General features: G+C 32.7%; 14 protein-coding genes and 2 pseudogenes across 16 annotated transcripts, besides 1 other annotated feature; 8 read left to right on the top strand and 8 right to left on the bottom strand.

The window, feature by feature from the left end:
• Window positions 1-11630: part of a mobile genetic element that runs on past the window's edge.
• On the top strand, window positions 1292-2557 carry TVAGG3_1005400 (annotated as a pseudogene). The gene has a single exon. A coding segment is annotated over exon 1 (1266 nt).
• TVAGG3_1005390 (protein of unknown function, DUF4106 family) lies at window positions 2934-3467 on the top strand (the record flags this gene model as incomplete). The annotated part of the gene is made up of 1 exon (XM_051254399.1): window positions 2934-3467. The coding sequence occupies one exon, from the start codon at window positions 2934-2936 to the stop codon at window positions 3465-3467; it is 534 nt and encodes a 177-aa protein (XP_051079973.1).
• On the top strand, window positions 3876-4259 carry TVAGG3_1005380 (uncharacterized protein; the record flags this gene model as incomplete). Its single annotated transcript, XM_051254398.1, has 1 exon — window positions 3876-4259. The coding sequence occupies one exon, from the start codon at window positions 3876-3878 to the stop codon at window positions 4257-4259; it is 384 nt and encodes a 127-aa protein (XP_051079972.1).
• Window positions 4289-5524, top strand: TVAGG3_1005370 (uncharacterized protein; the record flags this gene model as incomplete). The annotated part of the gene is made up of 1 exon (XM_051254397.1): window positions 4289-5524. The coding sequence occupies one exon, from the start codon at window positions 4289-4291 to the stop codon at window positions 5522-5524; it is 1236 nt and encodes a 411-aa protein (XP_051079971.1).
• Window positions 5560-5979, top strand: TVAGG3_1005360 (protein of unknown function, DUF4108 family; the record flags this gene model as incomplete). The annotated part of the gene is made up of 1 exon (XM_051254396.1): window positions 5560-5979. One exon carries the CDS (start codon window positions 5560-5562, stop codon window positions 5977-5979), a length of 420 nt encoding a protein of 139 aa, XP_051079970.1.
• Window positions 5996-6448, bottom strand: TVAGG3_1005350 (uncharacterized protein; the record flags this gene model as incomplete). The annotated part of the gene is made up of 1 exon (XM_051254395.1): window positions 5996-6448. One exon carries the CDS (start codon window positions 6446-6448, stop codon window positions 5996-5998), a length of 453 nt encoding a protein of 150 aa, XP_051079969.1.
• Window positions 6485-7357, top strand: TVAGG3_1005340 (protein of unknown function, DUF4106 family; the record flags this gene model as incomplete). Its single annotated transcript, XM_051254394.1, has 1 exon — window positions 6485-7357. One exon carries the CDS (start codon window positions 6485-6487, stop codon window positions 7355-7357), a length of 873 nt encoding a protein of 290 aa, XP_051079968.1.
• On the bottom strand, window positions 7373-8200 carry TVAGG3_1005330 (KilA, N-terminal/APSES-type HTH, DNA-binding family; the record flags this gene model as incomplete). Its single annotated transcript, XM_051254393.1, has 1 exon — window positions 7373-8200. The coding sequence occupies one exon, from the start codon at window positions 8198-8200 to the stop codon at window positions 7373-7375; it is 828 nt and encodes a 275-aa protein (XP_051079967.1).
• On the bottom strand, window positions 8544-9101 carry TVAGG3_1005320 (organellar and viral DNA polymerase type B; the record flags this gene model as incomplete). Its single annotated transcript, XM_001310087.1, has 1 exon — window positions 8544-9101. The coding sequence occupies one exon, from the start codon at window positions 9099-9101 to the stop codon at window positions 8544-8546; it is 558 nt and encodes a 185-aa protein (XP_001310088.1).
• On the bottom strand, window positions 9276-9479 carry TVAGG3_1005310 (organellar and viral DNA polymerase type B; the record flags this gene model as incomplete). The annotated part of the gene is made up of 1 exon (XM_001310088.1): window positions 9276-9479. One exon carries the CDS (start codon window positions 9477-9479, stop codon window positions 9276-9278), a length of 204 nt encoding a protein of 67 aa, XP_001310089.1.
• Window positions 10115-11198, bottom strand: TVAGG3_1005300 (annotated as a pseudogene). The gene has a single exon. A coding segment is annotated over exon 1 (1084 nt).
• Window positions 11631-12346: 716 nt separating the features above from the next.
• On the top strand, window positions 12347-12934 carry TVAGG3_1005280 (uncharacterized protein; the record flags this gene model as incomplete). Its single annotated transcript, XM_001310090.2, has 1 exon — window positions 12347-12934. One exon carries the CDS (start codon window positions 12347-12349, stop codon window positions 12932-12934), a length of 588 nt encoding a protein of 195 aa, XP_001310091.2.
• A 266-nt stretch (window positions 12935-13200) lies between these two features.
• TVAGG3_1005270 (uncharacterized protein) lies at window positions 13201-13563 on the bottom strand (the record flags this gene model as incomplete). Its single annotated transcript, XM_001310092.1, has 1 exon — window positions 13201-13563. One exon carries the CDS (start codon window positions 13561-13563, stop codon window positions 13201-13203), a length of 363 nt encoding a protein of 120 aa, XP_001310093.1.
• Window positions 13564-15716: 2153 nt separating this feature from the next.
• TVAGG3_1005260 (nucleotide-diphospho-sugar transferases family) lies at window positions 15717-16793 on the bottom strand (the record flags this gene model as incomplete). The annotated part of the gene is made up of 1 exon (XM_001310093.2): window positions 15717-16751. The coding sequence occupies one exon, from the start codon at window positions 16749-16751 to the stop codon at window positions 15717-15719; it is 1035 nt and encodes a 344-aa protein (XP_001310094.1).
• A 1572-nt stretch (window positions 16794-18365) lies between these two features.
• Window positions 18366-20525, bottom strand: TVAGG3_1005250 (uncharacterized protein; the record flags this gene model as incomplete). The annotated part of the gene is made up of 1 exon (XM_001310094.1): window positions 18366-20525. The coding sequence occupies one exon, from the start codon at window positions 20523-20525 to the stop codon at window positions 18366-18368; it is 2160 nt and encodes a 719-aa protein (XP_001310095.1).
• Window positions 20526-20686: 161 nt separating this feature from the next.
• TVAGG3_1005240 (retrograde transport, endosome to Golgi) lies at window positions 20687-22735 on the top strand (the record flags this gene model as incomplete). Its single annotated transcript, XM_001310095.1, has 1 exon — window positions 20687-22735. One exon carries the CDS (start codon window positions 20687-20689, stop codon window positions 22733-22735), a length of 2049 nt encoding a protein of 682 aa, XP_001310096.1.
• Between the last annotated feature and the right edge of the window lie 57 nt (window positions 22736-22792).

Raw genomic sequence — 22792 nt, 5'->3', positions numbered from 1 at the left:
GACGCAATGGAAGTGAATGGTGAACGAGATATAGCTGGTATTTTCAGCGCGGCTTTAATGCCATTGAAAGATATGAAAGATGCAGATATTTTGGACCAGTATGAAATGAACATGGCTGAGGGAAATATAACACCTGACGTTTTAGAACATTTATCTCAAAGAACTACACAGAACCATAGAGATGGTATATTTGGTGAAGAGTTTAGAAAGAAAGTTAGGGAGAGAGAAGGAAGAGAACCTATTGTACATGACCTTGCAAACGAAAGTTTGCAAAATGTCATAAAAACTTACTTTGCAGACAATGAACTGAGAATGGATGAATATTTAAGAAAACTCAAATGGACAGTACCAAATGAAATGTTAGTATTGAAAAACATGTTCCTTGACAAAATAAAACCAACTACAGAAATAAATGACGCAAGACTGAAGCGTTGGGTAAAAGCTTTCCCATTCACAAAAGATATTATTGGTAACATGGAAAGAAAACCAGAATGGCTACAAAAACATATATTTGGAAACGAGCTTATTCCATATGGACAAGCTCTGTTTGAAGAGCTTGAACCGGAAACTCAGGAAAGAGTCATGCAAACAATACGCGAAGACTCAAATACAAACTATGACAAAATCTTTCTAGGATATAGGTTACCTGAGATGGGCGACCAGAGCCCAAAGGCAAAAAGGACATGGGAAATTTACAACATACTAGGTGAACATGAGGCAAAGATGCAACAACTTGAAGCAGAGGGCAAGTTACCAAAAGCGACACCAAAGAAGAAGAGAAGAGTAGAACAAAGTGAAAGTAGTGAAGAAGTAACTTCATCTAGTGAAAGTAGTGGCAATGAAGGAAAAAGAAGAGTTAAAAACTCAGTCAGGAAGAAAGTAAAGCTTGGTCCGAGTGGGTTCTATTATGATATATAAATCCAACTATTCTATATTTTTACCCATATGAAATGTACGCCGCTCAGAATATAACGCCAACAGTTTTGGATGCCATGAACGGAAATGTTTCCGAATGGTATAACGAATGCGACAATGCATTAGAAGGTCAGAAATAGTTCCTGGAACTTACGAATATACAACTGCTGTTTCTTATGGAAACGTAGGTGAGTTTGGAGAAGGTTCTTCAACAACAGTAGATATTGCTTGCGACAGGTTTCATATTATTTCTATTGACAACTCATTCTTATACGTGGAATAAGACATTGAAATAAAAGCTTCTGCCAAGTTGTCTGACAAGAAAGGTTGCAATGGAATTTTCTATGTCGGATACCAATATGCTCCAGAAGTTTTCATGGGATATAAGATATATTCTAACTCTGACTTAGTTCAAACAGTAACATGGGCAAACTATGAATGGTTCGCTTTGAGAAACTCAGTACAACCACAAGCTAGAGAACAAACAGACCAGTATGCAACTATTGAGAAAATAAGAAGACTTGACCCTAACGTTCCAGGAGTTTATGTTAACCTTTCTGGTTCAGATGGAATTGCTGCCACTAAAGTAAAACTGAAACTTAGAGTTCCTTTGTCATCTTTCCTCATCTTCAGGTTTTTAAGATACTTGCCAAACTGGGCAGGAAAAATTTCTATCGAACTTACTCCAAGCAAAAATAACTTAGTCATTGCACCAACACAAGACCCATTCACTCTTACAGACGTAAAGGGAACAAATAAAACGTCATTCGCCAAATTTTGCAAAGACAAAGTTGACTTAGACTTTGGTTTCTCAAACCTCAACACTGAAGTAAACTATTATTTCAATGCTGCTGAGATGCTTGGGACCCAGTTAAGTTCACATGCGAAAAATTTGAATGCAAGAGAATAGAAAGCAGACTTGCAGTCTATATGTTGGACCCAGATATTTCAAATGCTTTAGCTGCCAAATATATTGCAGTTCCACTTATGTTCCCTATACACCAAATATCTGTCAAAGACTTTGCAGGTGAAGTTGGAAACCAAAATCCAGGAGCCGAAGGTGCAAGAACAGATATTGCTTTAACAACTGCAATGAAACATGCAGATACTATGTTTGTACTGTTCAGACGAACTATAAATGACTATTCTTGTTTCTACAACCCTGGTATTAAATATCATATAAACATAGATGGCAAATATTATCCAAGAGAAGAATATTCTACAGTTGAGGATATGAGGTCATACAACTTGACATTAGATGCTATGAACTTTAACAACAACTTCACAACAACCATTAACCCTGAAATGCAAAGTTCTATTATGCCATATGTGAAAGTATGGACTCATACAGGAGGTCAAAAAACTCAATATACAAATGGAGACCGTTCAAACTTTTGGCTTGGCATTCCATTTGCTGACTCAGAAGACTTTATGGTGGTATTTCAACTGTTGGTACTGTACAAATACAATATACTGGTGACAGAGACGGTCCAGATGAATTGAGAGCAAAGAAGTTTACAAAACAATAGCACTTTTCACGGAAGATGCTCTTTTGAAGATTCGTTCGATGAAACCTGCTGGGGCTCCTCAGATTGGCATAACGACAGCTTCCATCGAGCAGATTTTGGCAGCAGGTCAGTAAGTTGTTCTTGAACTGACTTCTCTCCGTCAAATATTGACAGTACGCCAGTTTTGACATAATATTGTATTATAAACTTTCCTTTAGTAATATCTGTAAGTTTTGAAGTTATATTTTTGTCTGCTTCAAGAACTTTCACCATTTCAGTTATACCAACTTTCTTTGCTTTATGAAAATATTTAGGTTCAGCAAAGACTGCTATTCTATAACATTTTCCATTGTTTGTGTAAAGAACTATTCTGTCAATGTATTTGTATTGTTTGTGAGTATAAACTTTGTTCTGCTTCAATTCAATAAGATATCCGAATACGTCCATCTTTTTATTCTAAGTAAAATGTCATTTCCGAAAAATAGAAGCATAAGTGTTTCAAAAGGTTTAATGGCGGTGGCAGATGTGAAGTTAAATTCACCAACTCAAACAAACAGTCAAAGTGTTGTTGTCAATGTCAAAGAAAGAGATGTTGAAGTGGGGAAACCATACGAAGACCAAGATGGTATAACAATAGTTCCTGTAAAAGAACCAACATATCCTGAAGTTAGCAGAGACTTAAGTTCTGTTGCAGATATTCGAAACGACTACCAACAACTGAAAGACAAACTTCAAACTCAGGTGAAGATTTGTCAAGCTTTAAGTATAATGTTAAACTTGGTCAAACACAACCCTGTAAAAGTGAACTCATATGTCATTGCACCTCATGAAGTTTTGAAAGAACTATTGAAACTTTTGACAGAGGCAGACGATATAAACATCAAAAAAATAGAACCCGACATTTGTTGCTGTGGTGTTTCATATAATGTCATTGACAAGATATACGTTATGAAAGGAGGTGAAACGTTGAACTTAAAATATAGTTTCCCAGACGTTATAAAAATATTTGACGACCACAACATTTCATTAAAGTTTATTTGCTAAGTAAATGGCAGAAGACATAATGGTTTATACTATTACGACTAAAAACCCTGAGTCATATAATTCTATAACAACAAACTTACAAAGTCCTCAAGGACGATATTGTAAACTAACCTTAAACACAATGACGACTAAAGCCTGTTTTGCTCTTTTGACACCAGAAGACTTTATTGTTGTGAATGGTAAAAAATACTCCTTTGAAGATACTTACTCAGATATACCACAACAGGTTTTGTTGACTTATTTAATACTTTAAGTACGGGTGTAACATGTGCTGCAACTAGAGCAGGTTTCATTATGTTTGGATGTCCGACTGAGTTTACTATAAACGATATGAGCTATAATACAAAACTTATATCTGGTTTTTACTACCAACAGTTTCCTATAACAGGAAAAGGTGTCATACAAGGAATGTCTATTCCATTGACATTAAGCACACCAATCTTATATATTGTTTCAAACTTAGGTTCAAAGTGTTATTCGAATGTCGACAGAAACTATTATGACCAAAAGATACTTATGCGTATAAACAATACTTTCTCTGCTGGTTTGCCTATTGTTCATTCGAATGCAGAATTTTCAACCTTAGTGAACTCAAACACTTTGGCAAGTATAACGTTGACATTAGTTGACGCAAACTTTGTTCCTGTAAAACTTTTATGTCCTATGTATTTGTCAATGACGGCAGAAAGTTTCGAATTGGAAGATGCAACTGGTGAAAGTATTGTATTACAAGAACAACTTCAACAACAAATAGCTCAAGAACAACAAATGGAACAACAAAGTCAAGAATAAAAAAAAATATTTTTTTTATTTTTATAAAAATGTACAGAATAGATGTTTCAGATTTTTATGACTTCCAAGCATTCAGAAATATGTGTCCATTTAGAGACTATAACATAGCAGTCGAGAATTTGAAACGTTTAGTCATTTATGTTGACTCTGCCCCAGGATGTTATGTCATGAAAGAATGGGATGTTGTCTTTAACAAACCAAGAGCAACAATAGTTTCAGAACAAGAATGTAGACAGAAACTTAAGAAAATAAAAGTCGTACAAGTTGGCATGAAGATGTTAGATGCTTGGGATATCTTATTGTCAAAACTTGAAGATTTTTCAGTTCGTGGTATAAAGTTCTATACACCTTCTCCAAACTTCTATTCTATCTTCACTGGATATAAATACGAACAAGTAGAATGGAAACACAGTATTATAGAAGCTTGGTTAGACCATGTCAAAGAAATTATATGCAATGGAAACGAAAAGGTTTATGAGTATATCTTATGTTGGTTTGCAAACATCTTACAACATCCAAGTGCTAAAAATGAAACTGCTCTCATTATAATTGGAAAACAAGGAACAGGTAAGAATACTTTCTTTACAGATATCTTATGCAAACTGTTAGAAGGTTATTCGAATCCGAATATGACAAACTTAGAAAACATCTGTGGCAAGTTTAACTCCTCAATAGAGAATATGAAACTTATAGTTTGCAATGAACTTCAAAGTATAGATACAACAAAAGTTTTGAACTCAGATGCTTTGAAGAGTCTTATAACAGACAAAGTTGGAGTTGTTGAAAGAAAGTATAAAGACCAAAGAGTTTGTGAAAATGTTGCAAACTTCATTATGGTTTCAAACAATGTTGTTCCGATGAAGTTAGAAAGTTCTGACAGAAGATATGTAGTTGTCAGAACGTCAGATTCTCATATGCAAGATACAGAATATTTTGACGACTTAGCAGAAACTTTGACATCTGACTTTTACAACCACTTGTTCTCATATTTCATGACATTAGATATTTCTAACTTCAATCCAAGACAAATTCCACATACCGAAGAGAGACAAACATTGTTAGAAGCAAACAAGAGTGTATATGAACTGTTCATAGATGAAACTGACTTTGTGTCATTAGATGAAAGGTCTTTATATGATGAATATAAACAATATTGTCAAGAATATGGTTATATGGCAGCTTCTAAACGTACATTCTTGGCAAATGTCAAAAGTCTTTTAGATGTTCAGAATGGTGTATATACAAAGAAAATTTTTTCTGAGTAAATTTTAAAAAAATATTTTTTTATCCGATAGAAAAGATGACGAAACTCATCTCAGTAAATAAGTACATGACAGAAGTCAAAGATAAGTTAGCTCCATTCGCATATTTGAATGTTTACTTCTACAATTTTGAAAAGTCTACATTTGACAAAATTTGGAACATTGCACCAGTTAAGTTTGCTGTTGTTAGAAAAAGTGGTGCAACTTTTGAAGACTTATACATTGACGGTATGTTGACAGTCAAAGAAAATTTTGACAGAAAGTTCTCAAAACTCGAAGAAGGTAAAGCATACAAACTTGTTATACCTTATGAACCAAAGAAGACAGACGACTATGAATATTATGAGTCTAAGATAGTTGAAGTTCAAGGTAAATTGGGTAAAAAGATTTTAGAGTCTAAGCCAGTGTTTACTCCTAAAGAGGAAGAGAACATTGACATTGACCCAGAAATGTTCTAAAAATAAAATTTTATTTTTACATGTCAAATTTCTTTTTCTCTGGAACTGGTTCAGGTTCTTTCTTCTCTTCTTCTACTTTCTTTTCTTTCTTTTCTCTCTTCTTCTTTTCTGGTGGAGTTATGTCAAATTTGGCGCAACTATATTTATGTAAAAGTTCTTTGTCCTTTAATAGCTCATCTATTCTGTTTTCTATTTCATCTTCAAGAACAGCGCATGTGTCTTCTTTGCATTCTAAGAACTTTTGTTGGACTTCATCTTTCCAATCGGCGTCATCTCTGTCAACAAGTCTGTCATTGACAAATTTTAAGACTGCTCTTTGTAATGTTTTATGGTTCTTGTCATATTCCCAGAAACAGAACTTTAGAACAAATTCACCTTTCTTGTTTACACTATGTAAGATTTTATGGTCGACAGATGTTTTGCTGTCAAAAAGCTTGTCTCGAATATAGATAGCGAAATCGCTAGACATTTTCTAAAAGATAAAAATTTTAATTTTTCTAAAAATATGTTAGAAAAAAAGTTTGCTGACATTGACAAGAAATTTGAGAATGTTTTAAACAAGAACAAGGTGAAGTTAGAAAATGCTCAGATAAAGCCTATACATGACAAGTTCTTATTTGCTCAGAATGGTATAACAGGTCTAATTGCACCACCTGGGTCGGGTAAGACTTTCACTTATCTTAAAATGGCTGCACAACAACAAGAACTAGATGAGAAGAACCCATTCTATGAGTTGGTTGTTATTTGTAGTACTTCTGGTCAATTTGACCAAACCGTCAATTCGTTCAAAGATATTATAAAGAAGTCTAAGTTAGTATGTATAAAGGATACTGAGTTGTTAGATTGGATAAAGAAGTACCAAAGAAGGGTTTTGAAGTACAATGCTATAAATGAGTATATAAATTCTAAGTTTAAAGACCCAAATGAGGAAATGCAGAGAATATTAGAGAAGAAACACTTCAGAAACAAACAGAAAGAGATAGAATACATTTCGAAGAAATTGCAATCTTACGATTGGAAGACTTACCCTCATAGATGTCTTCTTATCTTAGATGATTTCGCCTCTCATCCTTTGTTAAAGAACAGAGAACAAGATATGTGTCGAATTCTTAAGAAGCTCAGACACTTTAACATCTCAGTTGTCATTTGTGTACAGACAGCAAAGAGTTTAAGTAAGGATGTTAAAAGAATACTTACTGACATTATACTTTTCCCCGGATTGTCCGAAGACGATTTCATGGAACTTATGAAAGAGTCCATGGCAGGTAAGTTTGACAGACATAAACTATGGGAGAAGTACAAAGTCATACAAGACCCTCATACTTCTTTCAGAATTCATATCTACGCAAACAAAGTTCAAATTGTAAAAAGTCAATAAAAATAAATGGTTCATCTACCCTACTTGTTTGAAGTTGTCAAAATACTCTGTTATTTTTTCTTTCAGTAGCGGTAAGTCTTCTTTGAAGGTAAGTATTGTACAACCTTTCATATCATAGTGTGTTTGAGGTAACGTATCTTGAACTATTTGTTTCACATCTTCATTTGGGGTCATTGAAATCGGTAAGTTTTCGCGATAGAACCAATTTCTGTCAGATTTGTAAATCTTAGCAAGGTCGTAAAAGCTTTTGTTGTTTCTTCTGACTAAATGCAACATAACCATATCTTTATCTTCTTCATTTTCCATCTCTTCAGTATAAATCATATACTTATAGTTCTTTTCCTTTCCTTTTGGTACCGAACGTGGTATTCTTTTCTGTATGCTTTTGTCTTTTGCTTCAATGACTTCATCTTTTGCATGAAGTTTCTTTTCCATCTCTTCACGTTCTGCTTTATATAGTTCATCTAACATCATGAAAATATAACAAGCATAACGAGGTGAAGCCCACATTGCTACAGCATTTACTAAAAGTCTATGAACATAATATCCTTTCAAACCAGGAGCCAAATTCTTGCGATTTTCGTACGGAATCTCTTCTCTCGGTTTTCCGAGGGAAGCAATCATATGAGGAAATTCTTCTAAAATTTCTTTTGTCTGTTGGTTTTCAAACCAATGATATGCTTGCTTTGTAGAACGAAGAGCATTCAAAATACTTTGCATTTGGTACATATCGTCTTTGACTGAACGAATGAGACGGAGTTGTTTGTTAAACTGTATGTACTCGTATTCTTCATTTATAGCTTCATGGACTATAACTGTTGTTGTGTTCTCTGTTGTTGACATATCTGTCTTTACATACAAAATAAAAAAATAAATAAAAATAAAACTAACTTTATTTTTTCTATCTTAAGGAAATTCATGATTTTTGTGCTGAATTCAATAAAAATAATGTTTAGGTGAAGAGGTGAGATTTCACCTCTTTTTTCACCTCTTTTCTACCCCAGTTATTTTATAAACGTTTCACATGGTAAACGTTATTTTTGGAATTTTGTGAAAACTCAACGGTTTGACACATGCCATATGCCATTTTACTCAGAATTTTGTTGCTGAATTCAGCAAAAATATATTTTAGGTGAAGAGGTGAGATTTCACCTCTTTTTTCACCTAATTTTTCACCCCAGTTATTTTATAAGCGTTTCACATGAATTGTACGATGTATATTTGAAATCCTAAACAGTTTTGTAGCTTCTATTTCTTCTTTTAGTACATCGAATGTTTTAACAATGCCGAAAGTTTCTTTATACTTCTTCTTGACGTCAGATAGAAGGAAATCGTCAGCAGTTGGATAGTTTTTGTTCAGAAATTCTAACATGTCCATTTTATTTTCTGCTGGTTTCTCTGCTTCTTTCTTTAAGTCAGCATAGTCGTTTCGCATTCTTTCTATCTCTTTGACTGAGTAGTTATATTTCCTAATTGCTGCTTTACATTTAGAACATTGCGGGTTCATTTTTGCGTTATATTCTGAAACCTTACCTGCTAAAACAACCAAGGCGTCAATGGTTTTCTTTAAATCTGAAGCAGTTGGTTTTATCTGTTCATTCCATACCTTACCTCTTCTATCTTTATCTCTTATCTGCCATACACATTTTGCAGCTAATGAAACAAAGTTGTCGTATGTCTTAAACTCCCCAGATTTATATATGTCAGAGATGTTCTTATATACCATGTCGCAATCTTTGTCCATAACTTTATGGTTGCAATGAAAACCAAGGAATTCATAATTTACCTTTCGTATGAACTTCTTTATTTCTACTGAGTCAGTTGCTTTGACTTCAATTTCGTCGAATTCAGGAATAGTTAGTTTTTGCTGCTGAATTTCAGGTAGTTTAGGCAAATGGTCGATGAGGTCCCCTATTTCTTAAAGATACTGTTCATTTGTTTCATCTTTCGCACTACAGTCTAAATTACTTGTTAAAAGTTCCTGCTTTATTCTTTGTATTTCTGTTTCGAAAGTAAATGAAGAAGGAATGAAGCTTTTCATCTCTACTAACATAGATGTTGGATTCATGACTAACGAGTTTGGTGCTGTTGTTTGAATTGTTGTTGTGCCGATTGTTGACATTTCTGTTCTTTTATACAAAATAAAAAAATAAATAAAAATAAAACTAACTTTATTTTTTCTATCTTAAGGAAATTCATGAAAATTCAAGAGGGTGAAAAAACAGGTGAAAAAAGAGGTAAAAAAAGAGGTGAAATCTCACCTCTTCACCTAAATTATATTTTTGCTGAATTCAGCAACAAAATGAACGAGGTCAGGATGTATGTAAATGCCTTTGAATTCATTCATAACACCCTTTGTAAGCTCATAAAATGCTTGTTTTGAGGTCGAGCCACTTTTGGCTCCACCGTATTCTTTCAACCAAAACTCAAGAATTTCCTGCATGGAATTTTGTATAAAAAGCAACAGTCCGAATTCCGGCGGTTGCTATATTCTTCACAAAATGCCTTATAATACTCTTCCCAGGACTTATTTTCCAACAACTTTCTAAAGTCTTTCCTAAACTGACTGACTGACTGACTGACGGCACAAAGTGGCTTAACGAAAACATTAATATATAAAATTCATGAAAATTCAAGAGGGTGAAAAAACAGGTGAAAAAAGAGGTGAAATCTCACCTCTTCACCTAAATTATATTTTTTGGTCCGGGAACAACTTTCTCTCAATTGGAGCTGTAGCATACTCTTTGCGTAAGCGGTTCAGACCTTCTTTGAAGTCTTGGTCTCTCTTGGACTGAGATTGGAATTGGAATTGCTGGGGTGGAGCTTGCTGGAACAACCAAGGGTTGGGGCAGTAAGGCATAGGCTGAGGAAGGTAGTTCGGGAAGCCTTGTGGTGGGTAGTAACCTTGGGGTGGAAATTGGTAGTAATTCGGAGGTACTTGCTGGAACTGAGGTTGCTGAGGAGACTGTTGTGGTTCTTTAGGTTCCTCTGGTTTGGGAATGGACTCGGTTGGTGGTACGTCGGACATTGTCCCGTTGTTTGCGTATATCCTGAAACGAAATGTGTATGGTTTCCTTCTCCCTGAGTGTCACTCCAGTAACAATTTATAGCAAACTTAACGTCGTCATTAACATCATATCCTTTACCTTTTGTCATTCCTGACCAATCCCAATATCTATGCTTATGCCAACCTGCTTGAGATGTACTTAAATCTATGTAATGACTGTGTGCAGGTAAATTTTCACCTGAAATCGTTTGACTTCCACCTGTTTCCTTTGAAGAGTTTGCACAATACAAAAACCTGTCGACTATTTGTTCCCATGCACCAACACCAAACATTACTTGAGGACCTCTTGCATCCATAGATGTATAAATAGAACCTACTGGGTTCATTAAATCAAACATATGAGATATTATAGGATTGTCTCTTTTGAACTTAAAATATAGTGCAACTATTTCAGGTTTCTTCTGGTTTGTGTCAGAATATTTTTTATAATATAATCTTATGTTTTCAGGGTAGGTAAAAATCTTGACTATAATATTTATTTCTGTCATCTGTATAATAATATACTATTCTCGTTTTTTCTATTGCATTATATCTTTTATATCTATAATAATCTAAATATAATGTTAGCTTTTGTTCATCTACATTGTGGTGTTCTGTCGTCATCTCCATAGTCATAATAATATGGTGCTGGAGCTGGGTCAGCAATGTCATATCTGCCATTTCATAAACTCTTAAATATTTCTTTTGTTCGTCTCCATATAAGTTTAAGTAGCAGTTGTTGTCTAATGGAACTTTAACTTGTGTACCATCATTCTTTTTATAGCTTACATACATTTCATTGTTATTTTTCGGAATGAGTTTATGCCGTGTACCATTTTTTAAGGACTGTACCAACTGCCATCTAAAATATTTATTTCTTCATTGACAGAAAAGTCACCAACAATAGTTTCAATATTTTTTTGTTCCTATCAAACTTTGGTATATTTCATTGACATATGTTTTATCTGCTTTATTTTCAAGGCTAACGTTTAAGTTTGTAATATCAGATATAGAATGTGTATGTCCAACGTCACTTTTCCTGTTTAAGGTTTCTTGTAAGTTTGTAATATTTGCAATGGTATGTGTATGTCCAACGGCACTTTTCCTGTTTAAGGTTTCTTGTAAGTTTGTAATATTTGCAATGGTATGTGTATGAGTCTTATCTGCTTTTGTCTCTAATGTTTCCTTAAGACTTGGTATTTGGTTAATATAATGTATATGAGTCTTTTTAGAATATTCGTTTTCAGCTCTTGTCACTTCACTTGACATTTTATTGTCAACATATGTTTTGTCTGCTAGTTCAGGATGAGTATGTTCTTTTTGTTTGCATAAGCATTGTTAGCTCTTTCTTCTTCTTTTGCTATTGCATCGTCTACATATTCTTTGTCAGCTTTGTTGTCAACATCTGCTTTCAAAAGAAGTTCATTTATAGGTTTTCTCGTTTAAAGTTCCTTTTGTTGGATTTATACAGACAGTATGGTTCTTATTGTCTTGAAACAGAAACTCATCTGTCATTGGGTTTATTGTCAGTTTTAAGTCACCCCCTTTCAATGACTCAGATATCTTAGAATAGTTTGAAAAGTTTGTTGTGTTCTTATTTAGAGCTTGCATAATGAGTTGTCGGTTGTGTTGTATTTCTCTCATAGACGCTGTTTCATTTGACATTTTTATTATAGATAAAATATGCTTCCAATAGAAAAAGAAAATTCTAGAGTTGCTACAACTAAACCATTAGATGAACTTTTTACTAATGTCGTCAAAAGTTTGAGACAGATACCGTAAAGCATGAAGGCTATCGTTTTGACTACCCATTAAGATGGTTAAGAGACCCATCCGTCACAAAAGCTATTGGCTTTCGTAGAATGAAGTTCATTTCAGAAGCCATACATGGTTTCCCATTTACGGTCGGTTTTGAAGTTCGATACTATAACAAAGAAAAACGTATGTATGAGAAATTTGAACAGGGAAAACTTTTACAAGTTAGTTTGCTTATAAACTTAGAAATTACTCTTCAAGCTTTTCAAGAAAAAATAAACGATATCTATATCGAATATGCAAACCAGTATAACATTGACGAAGGAGAATACCATCTCGATATTATTTATGACAGGAAAAATGCAACTGTTAAAATCAATAAAATAGAAGACCTTGGAGAAAACGTTTATATTTCTACAAAATATAACAACTTGGCATGGTATAGATTTATGAGGATGTTAAATCAGCCTGCAGCATATCCAGTACACCCGGACTATTATGAAGTCGAAAACCCTAATGGAACATATGAAAATATTTTCGACCAAGATGCTATTATTGTTCATGCTTCATTTTCTGGCGCCCAAAACTCTTTCTTATGCTTGGCAAATGACTTTTACGAAAAACCTACAAAGTTATACGAACCACCAAGTGGAAGTATTTCAGACTTTCAAGTATGGTTTACTACAGATGGAAGAAAAAGAATAATTCCATTATACCATGCGTTTTACTTAGAACTTAGTTTCATATACAACTACTATCGAACGGTAAAAATATAATTTTTTAATACGGTTGAGGTGTTGGGATTTGGTTGCCAACTAGACTGTGGTGCAGGTTCAGGCTGTTGTATAACAGGAGCTTGTTCTTCTGGTTCAGGGTCTTTAGGTATAATACCAACAAACTGACCTACTCTTTTACCAATATTTTTGACTCCGTTCCAAATTCCTCTTCCGACAGATTTTATTCCATTCCATATACCTCTTCCAACTCTTCTGAAGAAGTTTCCAATACTACTGAAGAAACCCATTTTACTATATGTAAAAATCTAATGTCCGCCTAGTCTCTTACGTTTCCTGTTGAGTTCCATAGCATTCTTTAACTGGAGCTCATACATTCTGTTTCTCCTCTGGTAAAAAACATATTCTGGGTCAACTCCTGTGTTCGCGTCATCTGCATAAAGTTGTTTATATCCCACTTCAGGGTTTGTATAAAACTCTTTCCATCTCATATTTGCATACCATGGTGGCAAACCTAACGCAGCGTCATTTGACATGGCAGTTTGCATTTGTACATCTGTTGGCACTTGACCATAGTTTGCCATTGCAGTTTGTATTCTAACTTCATTTGGAATATTCTCTGGGTTTGGTTGTCCAGGTTGCTGTGCATTCGCTAAGTTCTGTGCGTCCATTTAATATTAGATAAAAATATCTCTTACGAGTACATATGCTGAACATTTGCAGGCATTGGTTCATCTTCATATTCTCTGTACTTTTCTGCCACGTCAAATAAATAAATGACACAATGGAAAAAACCTAAAACAAGTAGTCCTATTTCAAACCACATTTACTTACTAATAAAATTTCTTTATTGTGACACTTTCTCCAGTTTATAGGACCTCTCTCATATTCTATCTTGTCATATATAAACTCATAGTCGTTTATATCTTCTAACCATCTCATAACGGTTTCCAAACCACTTTTATCGGATGTAAAGTAAAAGCATGGATGGTTATGTATAACGTCTAAAGTTTCTAAAGAGTCTCTCAAAGTCCAGTCTACTTGGTATTGAAAATCCCATGTGTTATAGAACGGCGGGTCCACTATAAAGAAAACATTTTCCTTGTCTTTAAATTTTTCATACAACTCTGTCCAATGACATCTCACAAACTCTATACCCTCAATATATTTTTCTATGTCCTCTTTGAAAACATTTGTATAGTTAAGATATAAAACTTTTGACATAAGTGTTTCAATGTCATGAACTCTTATAGCACCACTATATAATAGTCTAGCAGATATACTATCCCAGTCTATATATTCTGCTTTTTTCAAAACCTCTCTCACAATATTTTTCTTATCTAATGGTATACGTTCCATCTTACCTATAGGTATCTTTTCTTTTAACTCTTTCAATATATTGTTTGTGTCTGGAATATGTTTGAGACGGTTCATATAGTTGTCGAAGTCATTGCATATAATCTTTGAGTCTGGGAATATTGTATGACATAAATGGGATATATAGAAACTTCCACCGAACAAATCTACAAATGTTAGACCATTCGGTAGTTTCTTAAGTTCTCTCAATATAATATCTTTACATCTACTCTTATTTCCAAAGAACGGTAACGGCGGTTTTGTAAAATTCATTTATATATAATAATAAAAATGTTTTTACCCGAAAAGTGACACAAAAAGTGACACTATTAATATGATGTAAATAACAACGGTTTTGGTTTTGTCACCGGCTGGTCGGCTGGGGTTTGGTCCTCCTCTTGGGTCTTGGGCAAAATTTCTTATGGGCTAGAGGGCGCAACGCGCCTGGAAGCCCTCCGAATAAAAACTTCATTTATACTAAACATCTTCGGGGTTAGAGGGCGCAACGCGCCTGGAAGCCCCACTACCTTTTTTTATTTTATTTGAAATTTCATAAATTTTATTTGAAATTTCATAAATTATAATAAATTTGATATTCAGAGACGGCGCTACGCGCCTTTTAGCATTCTGGGCACTTACGTGCTCAGAATGCAAGATTGAGAAATTTGAAACTTCGTTTCAAATTTCTGCCATGCTGTTATGGAAAAAGAAAGTCAGTACAAAAAAAATTTTTGAAATTGAGAATAAAAATAATATCGTGATTTTTTGTGATATTTGGATTTTGTAGATGATTTTAGAGATGTCAGTCTCAATTTAAAAAAATTTACAAAAAATGATCGTAAAATAATCGTTTTTGTTCAAATCCTTTTCATTTCGGGAAATTGAAGTTAAATATCAAAGAGATGGTCTATGCATATGTTAAATCAAATCATTAAAAAGTGTTTTGATGACTTTTTCTAACCGCAAATTGTCACTTTTTGATGTTTTAAAAATTATTATATATCCTATATGCATATAAGATACAAATTAATATTAAAACTCCAAAATCGATTTTTGAGAGAATCAAATTTATCACATCTCATCGTTGTTCCGATATTATATTTTATTTGTATTGTACATATTATCCCAATTACATTCATCATATTAAAATTCAAAAATAAATTTTTGAGTTTCAGACTCCCTAATTTCCCATATAAATATATGTTTATTTTATTCAAAATAGAATGTCCAATTATTGATAAAAATCGATCCGCTATTTTTCTACGGTCAAGCTGCTGTATATATATAGAACCCATCCATGTAAACCTCGATGTCACTTTTGCGGCCGAGCGGAGCGAGGCCGCAAAAGTGACATCGAGGTTTACATGATGGAAAAATTGCTCATAGAATAAGGAATTATACCAGATTTTGATTCAATAACATGCTATATTATAAGCAAAAAATGTATTCTAAGTTTTGTTTAACGCACTTACAAACATAAATTTTTAATTTTATCAAATAACATACGATTTCTATTGATTTGATGCAATACTGCTGGCGTGAAAGTTTCTTTATGATATCTTATTTTACCATATTCACCATTATAAAGAAGTAAAGTCCAACACAAAGATGCAAATTCATAATGAGGGATTGTTTTCACACCAACTTCGTTTAAAACATTATCATATATCATCCAATTGAGAATTGCTTGATCTGCAGCAATGTGTTTCCATTGCCTTCCTATTATAGCAGCATTCATATCAACAACCTTTTTCATCGCTTTCATTTTTCCAGCGAAAACTCCAGAGCAGTAAATTTCATTGTTCCCAGGATATAATCGATGGAAATTTAGACCTTCTAGCGAATATGTCCATACTTCACTGATTTTTGAGTTAGTATGATTATTTCTTTCAGGACTTATATATAATGCATTCTTTGTTATTCCATAAAAAGGATCTTTTTGGAAAAATGTATCAAACAAATCGAAATACATAACTCTATCAAATCTCTTTGAGTAATGATCCAAGAAATCATGCATTGCAGGAAATCGAAAGGTTTGGGCTTGAGCAATTGAAAAATTCATTTCATCAATGAATGGCAAATAGGCAATTGTTATTCCACACTTTCGAAATTCTTCTCGGAATTCATCTGAAATATTTTTTTCTGTAATCAAAACTACTCTTGCTTTGCATCCTGTGGATCTAAGACTTCTAAGGTTTGGGAGTCCATCTTGGGGATGTTTTAATCCAACTGCAATAACAACATCCCTATCATTTGAATAACTTTTTGTTGATAGTTTAGCATTACAATGTTTGCATCCAGATAATTCTAATTTATTTGAGAATTCTTGATCAAGATAGTTGTAATCAAATAGAACCTTATCATATTCATCAAAACCTCCCTTGATTTCAACAACAATATCTTTGTTTTTTGGAGGAATAAAATAATATTGATCTGATTTTTGAAATGGAGAAATTATTCTGAAATGAAGACCAAAAAAGGTTAACAATGCAAGAAATATCATTGATGCTGTGAAATAATGAAAATATACTAAAATAAAAATAAATATGATTAAAAAAACAAAAAATTCATTGTAAACCTTATCTATCGTAAACATCAATTGTATGATTATAATAAATGTCGATATCTTGTTTATTACAACTTCATTATTCCAAATAAAATCTTCATATTTCGCGTTATAACATATTTTATATATGATTACTATGATAAGAAGAATATATGTATATATCTCAAAACAGTGATCTCTATTGGAAGCTGCCATTCGAACATTTGCGAAGTCAGATTCTGTTGAGGAAACATTATTTGATTGATAATCAATAAGAACTGAAATATTATCTGATTTCGTAAAATCTGACATAACTTTGAAATGATATTTATCAATATGTTTTCGAAATATAAAGTGCTGTTCCATTTGAATAGGAGTTAACCATAAAGAAGCGTCCATTTTGTTTCTCCAACGTAAAAAATATGTATTTTGGCTGAATATATTTTGGAATATTTATTATAACGGATTGTTCAACTAAACTTTGGGGATTTTTCCTATCAATATGTGGACTAAAGTAAAATACATCCCTTCCATAACATGCAACTTCAAAAATGAAAATGAAAATCAACATGAATTCTGTAAAAACAAAGTATAAAAGTCGTCACTTTTCCTTATTTTTAATAAATTATGAAATATCATTACCAAAGAGTTTAAGAATTTCCCAAAAAATATTAAATCCTATTCAAATTCGAGAACTCATTCAATCCGGATATTATTTTTATTTAAGGCTGCACTTACGCCAATCTAACTTTAATTCAAATTTTTGACAACTGGCGTGAAGCATCATTGAAATTTAACCTTAAACAATTTAAGAATGCTAAAAGTGTGGAATTTTACAAATCGATGGGGAAAATTTATTGAGGGTACATCCATGTGATATTAAACGAAAACAATAAAAACGATTTTTATCTATCAATCAAAATGTATTCCTGCTATATATCTTCAGATCCAATTGAATATCTTGATATAACAGACACTAACAAAGACATCACATTATAAATTTAGCGTACAACTAGTTTATTTCATTATCTATATTTTAATTCTCCCATTGTCAATATTCATTCATAAGTCACAATCAACTAGAAGGAGACATTTTATATAGTGCAGGGTAATTCTGAGTCTGATTATATCAAAAAATTTTATAAATTACAGAAATTCCATTAGATCTCATAGTGAAAGACGTAATTTCACAGAACATGATAGATAATTCAACGAATTCACATATTAGTATCATCATCAAGCATGATGAACATCCAAATAACTAATAAAATCAGAGCATAAATGCCATTTCAATAGAATCTTTACAACCACATTAATCTTTTTCTCAATTCATTCTATTGATTCGAGAACTACTAGTAGAAGGAGTTGCGTTTGCCTCTCGGAAAATTTGGGTCATGATTAAATATCTAATAATATCCATCAGCACTTAGAATAGAATCAAGTATCAAGAGCTCAATGGAAGATTCTTGATATATGAAAAACCTTATCACATAATATTCTAAAAATGCATTTCCAGAGGAATAAGTTAGAATGCAAGGCATTTGTTCATTATAATAAAATAAAAATATAGTTTTATTTAGAAAGATGTTTCCAGAAAAGATGTATAGAAGGGTAACGTAAAGATTTGAGACTTAAAAGATTCTTGGAAACATGAGCAATATGACATGAAATCATAAGTCTTCGTGGAATTCCTGAATCAACAATCATTTGAACATAACCAGGAGATGTGTTCTCAATAAGCGGACATTGAAGAGATTTGCACTCATGGAATGCTTGAGTCTCAACATCTGAAACTGAAAGTGGGAAATTGATGTATTTGAGATTAAGACAGTTGTTGAATGAGTAATGTTCAATAACAGAAACACTTTCTGATGTAATATTGATTTTCTCAATGTTGTTGCTAGAATTGAATGAATAACTACAGATAACATCGCAACTAATGTCGAGTTCTTTGTCTTTTGATTGACTCAAATGAAAAATAAGTTCCCATTTAGTATTGTTTTTGTAGTATAAAGTATTATCAATACATTTGTATTTATCTGATGAAAAATTACTGATATTTGTAAGACAATTGCATTCTGAAATAGAATTAATTGAAAAAAAATCAAGTGAATTTGTTTCATTGAATATAATTGATTTTAGTTTCTTACAATAAAGAAATGAATATTTGGAAATAGTTTTAATAGATTGTGGAATTTTAATACTTTCTAATGAAGAACAATTCTCAAATGATTTAATTCCGATCCTTATTGATCCTTCTTGAATTGTAACTTTTTCTAAATTAGTACATCCACAAAAACAATTATCATTAATATTTGAAATATTTTTAACAGTATTTAATTTGATGCAATTCTCAAATGCATTATTCATAACAGTCAAAAGTGGTGATGAAAATGTAATTGATTGTAAATTAATGCAATCTTTAAATGATGACATTCCTAATGTTTGTAAATTAGGAAATGAATAATTAAATGATCTCAGATTTGAACAATTTCTAAATGCATCATTTTCTATATCAATGATTTGAGAATCTTTTGTGAAATAAAAATTCTCAATTGTAGAGTTTTCAAATGCTTTTTTGTTGATTTTTCTAACAGTTTTAGGAATTGTAATACTAGAGAGATATCCCCAATATTCATAAATTATGGTTTGATCAGAATTCATAATCGAGCAATCTGGTGTAATAATAAGATTTGGTTCATTTAGATATGAAATTGAAACATTTGTATATCTGAAAATTATTTTTAATGAAAATAGAGTTTTGCAAGTGAATGTCAATTTGACTTTTGGCAAATCATTCTTTGTAACAAATTCACATCCACTAACAGTCATTGGTGAATTAGGGAATTTAATTAGTTCAAGATTTTCACAATCAGCAAATACCCAATCACCAAAGTAATCTATTGGACCTAAAAAAGTAACATTTATCAAACTATGACAACTCATGAAAGCATATCTTACAATTCTTTTCACATTTGCTGGAATTATAATTGTTTTGATAGATGATTCATAAAAGCAATATTCTTCAATAGTTGTGACTGAGGTTGGAATTTTATATCCTGTTTTGTTTAAAATAAAAAATAAAATACTTTCATTTTTTGAATAAACAGCATTTCCATCTGTTGTTAAGTAGTTATTATTACCATGAACTGTAAGATTTTTTAATTGTCCATCTTTAAATGCTACTGCACTGACTTTAGAAACTTTTTCAGGAATTTGAAACGAAGTAATTGAAGTTTGAGTAAATTCAAAATATTCTAATGAAGTTAAATTTGTTCCTTCTTCAAAAGTAACATTTTGCAGTCTAGAACAGTAATAAAATGCATAATTACCTATTATTTTAACAGATGCTGGTATGACTATACTGGTCAAGTAATAATTAAATTGAAATGCATTGACTCCTATTTCAAAGAGTCCTTCTGGTAAAAGTATCTGATTGACATTAGTGCAGAAACAAAATGCAGAAGAAGATATTTTTGTAAGTTTGTTGCATGATGATAGATTTATTATGGCAAGATTTGTACAGTAAGAAAAACTATCACTTCCAATTGTCGTTAAGTTAGGATTTTCTTGAAATGAAAAGGAAGATAAAGTTTTGAGTTCGTTAAAGCAATTATCTTGGATAATTTCACATTTGGATGATATTCTAAGGTAGAGCGATGTATCAGTAACTTTTGTAAGAATTTTTCCGTCACTTGAATAACAACTTTTATCAATATCTGTGTAATTCATTTGTAAAGAATAATTAAAACATAATCATAATGAATTCTTCAAGTATTACTTTTCTTTATGTCTTTGTTTATGATAATAATTTGAGACTAAAATAGAAATTTTCAATTCTTTTTCACATCAATTATAAAAAGTGACAAATAATAATTAAAAGTGACAAATTTATGGAAAATTTTGAATCGAAGCTGCTTTCAGCAGACTTTGATGAAATCCAATTTTTAAATGAACTTTTTCCGACCGAAGATTCTATCAACACTCTTCCTAACATCTTATCTATTGTCGAAAACGAAATCAAACATTTCGATTCAGAAATGAAAGAAGCAGTTCGAACATATTCCACATTATCGAGCAAATCACAAAAGATTATCCAAGAAACATCATCTACAATCCAAGAAATCGACGACAAAGTTGACAGTTTACAAAGTCGAGCCACAAACACACAACTTACAGTTTCATCTATGTGTCAATCTATCAAAGCGTACGACAACGCTAAAACGCATTTAACCGAATCCATTACATGTCTTAAACGTTTACAGATGACAACCTTTGCAGTTAGTGACTTAGAAGAAATGTATAAGCAATGCAACTACTCCGAAAGTGCGGATCGAATTCTTGCACTTACTACATTATTAGAGTATTTCCAAGATTTTGAATCAAATCAAGAACTTGATAACGTTCGTCAACGATTTGAAGTGATCAAACGCGAGATCAAAAGCAAAATCACATACGACCTTGACCAAAAACTATTTTCTACTATTGTTGACTCCTCAGTTTCCCCCGCATTCAAAGTTATCGAATCATTAGGTGATCGAATCATGCAGGACACAATTGATTGGTTCTGCAGTAAGTACTTAGAGCCATACGTTCAACAATACCAGAAGACACCCCTTCAAAACACGAAAGATCGATATCTATGGCTTAAAAACTCATTAGATGAATACAAAGATAAGTACTCACAAGTTATTCCACAGAACTGGCGAATGCCATACAACATTACACTTAACTTTTGCATCGAAACACGAAAACATCTTCGAGAAATCATCGAGAAAGGCAAACCAACACTTGAAAACTTCACCATTGGCTTCGAGAGCACAGCGATGTTCGAACAAGCTCTTTCACAAGAGTTTGGTTCTAACATCATCAACGAGAAAGGTAATCAAGAGTGGAAGAACGACGACAAATTTGTTGGTCTTATTGGCTCCGCATTCACTAAACACACTCAGCTTTATTTAGCTGGCATCAACCAGAAACTTAAGTTACAAGTTCAAGATTTACATCAGAAGTCTAGTAAAATCATCGACAGCACAGACAAGACACTTAAATCATCAAACGAACTTGTCGAAATCATGAACAACATCATCAAGCGCTGTGCTGGTTTCAACGACAACAACGTTCTTTATGATTTATTCTTCCATCTTAAAAACACTATTTCTGAGTACACGGACCTTATTTTCAACGACCGTCCGACAAATCTCACATCAGATAAGAGTGTTCCTCTTTATTGCGCAACTATCAACACATTTCAGTTCTTTAAATCTATCATCAACGGTCTTTCTAACCGTATTCGTAGTTTTGTTAATGAAGACCAGAAATCAGGTGTCCGTGTTGACGACATCGACGACAAACTTGGCGACAACCTTGCACGTCTTGTCCGTGAACTTTCCGGAATGATTTGTAATGAGAAGTGTCAAAGTGGATTTTCTAGTTTACAATCAGGCAACTGGATGACATGTCCTGATAATCAGTGTGTTTTTGGTCAGAACATCTGCAAAGGATTAGAACAGATTATACCAGTATTGAAGAAATGGATGAGAGATGAATCATTTAATTATTTCAGATCTCAGTTCATTGTTTATTTCGTAAACAAAATAATTGAGAAAAGTTTCATGCACCCACACGTTGGAATGGCTCGTGAGAGATTGGCAATGGCTACTGATGATATAGAGAAGAAACTAATAGAACAGTTCGGAGCAGCACCAGAATCAATACAAGAGAAATTTATTAAAGAAACAGTTCAAAGAATAAGACATGGAATTAGAGTATTATTAGTTCGCCCTGAAGACATGCCTACAATGTATGTTGAAATAACAAATAAACCTTCTGCAAGTGACTTCAAGACATTCTTGGGTGCTAAAGGATTGAGTACTGCACAGATTAACCAATTGATGCAGACTTATAGTGATGAAGTGAAGAAGAAACAATCTGGGAAATAATATCTATAAAAAAGAATGTTTATTTTTTAATTTAAATGTTACTTTCTGAGTTAATTT

This window comes from Trichomonas vaginalis, chromosome I, assembly GCF_026262505.1.
Source record: "Trichomonas vaginalis G3 chromosome I, whole genome shotgun sequence".
Taxonomy (NCBI): Eukaryota; Parabasalia; order Trichomonadida; family Trichomonadidae; genus Trichomonas; species Trichomonas vaginalis.
The sequence above is the reverse complement of the archived record's forward strand: the minus strand, read 5'-3'. Positions and strand labels throughout refer to the sequence as shown.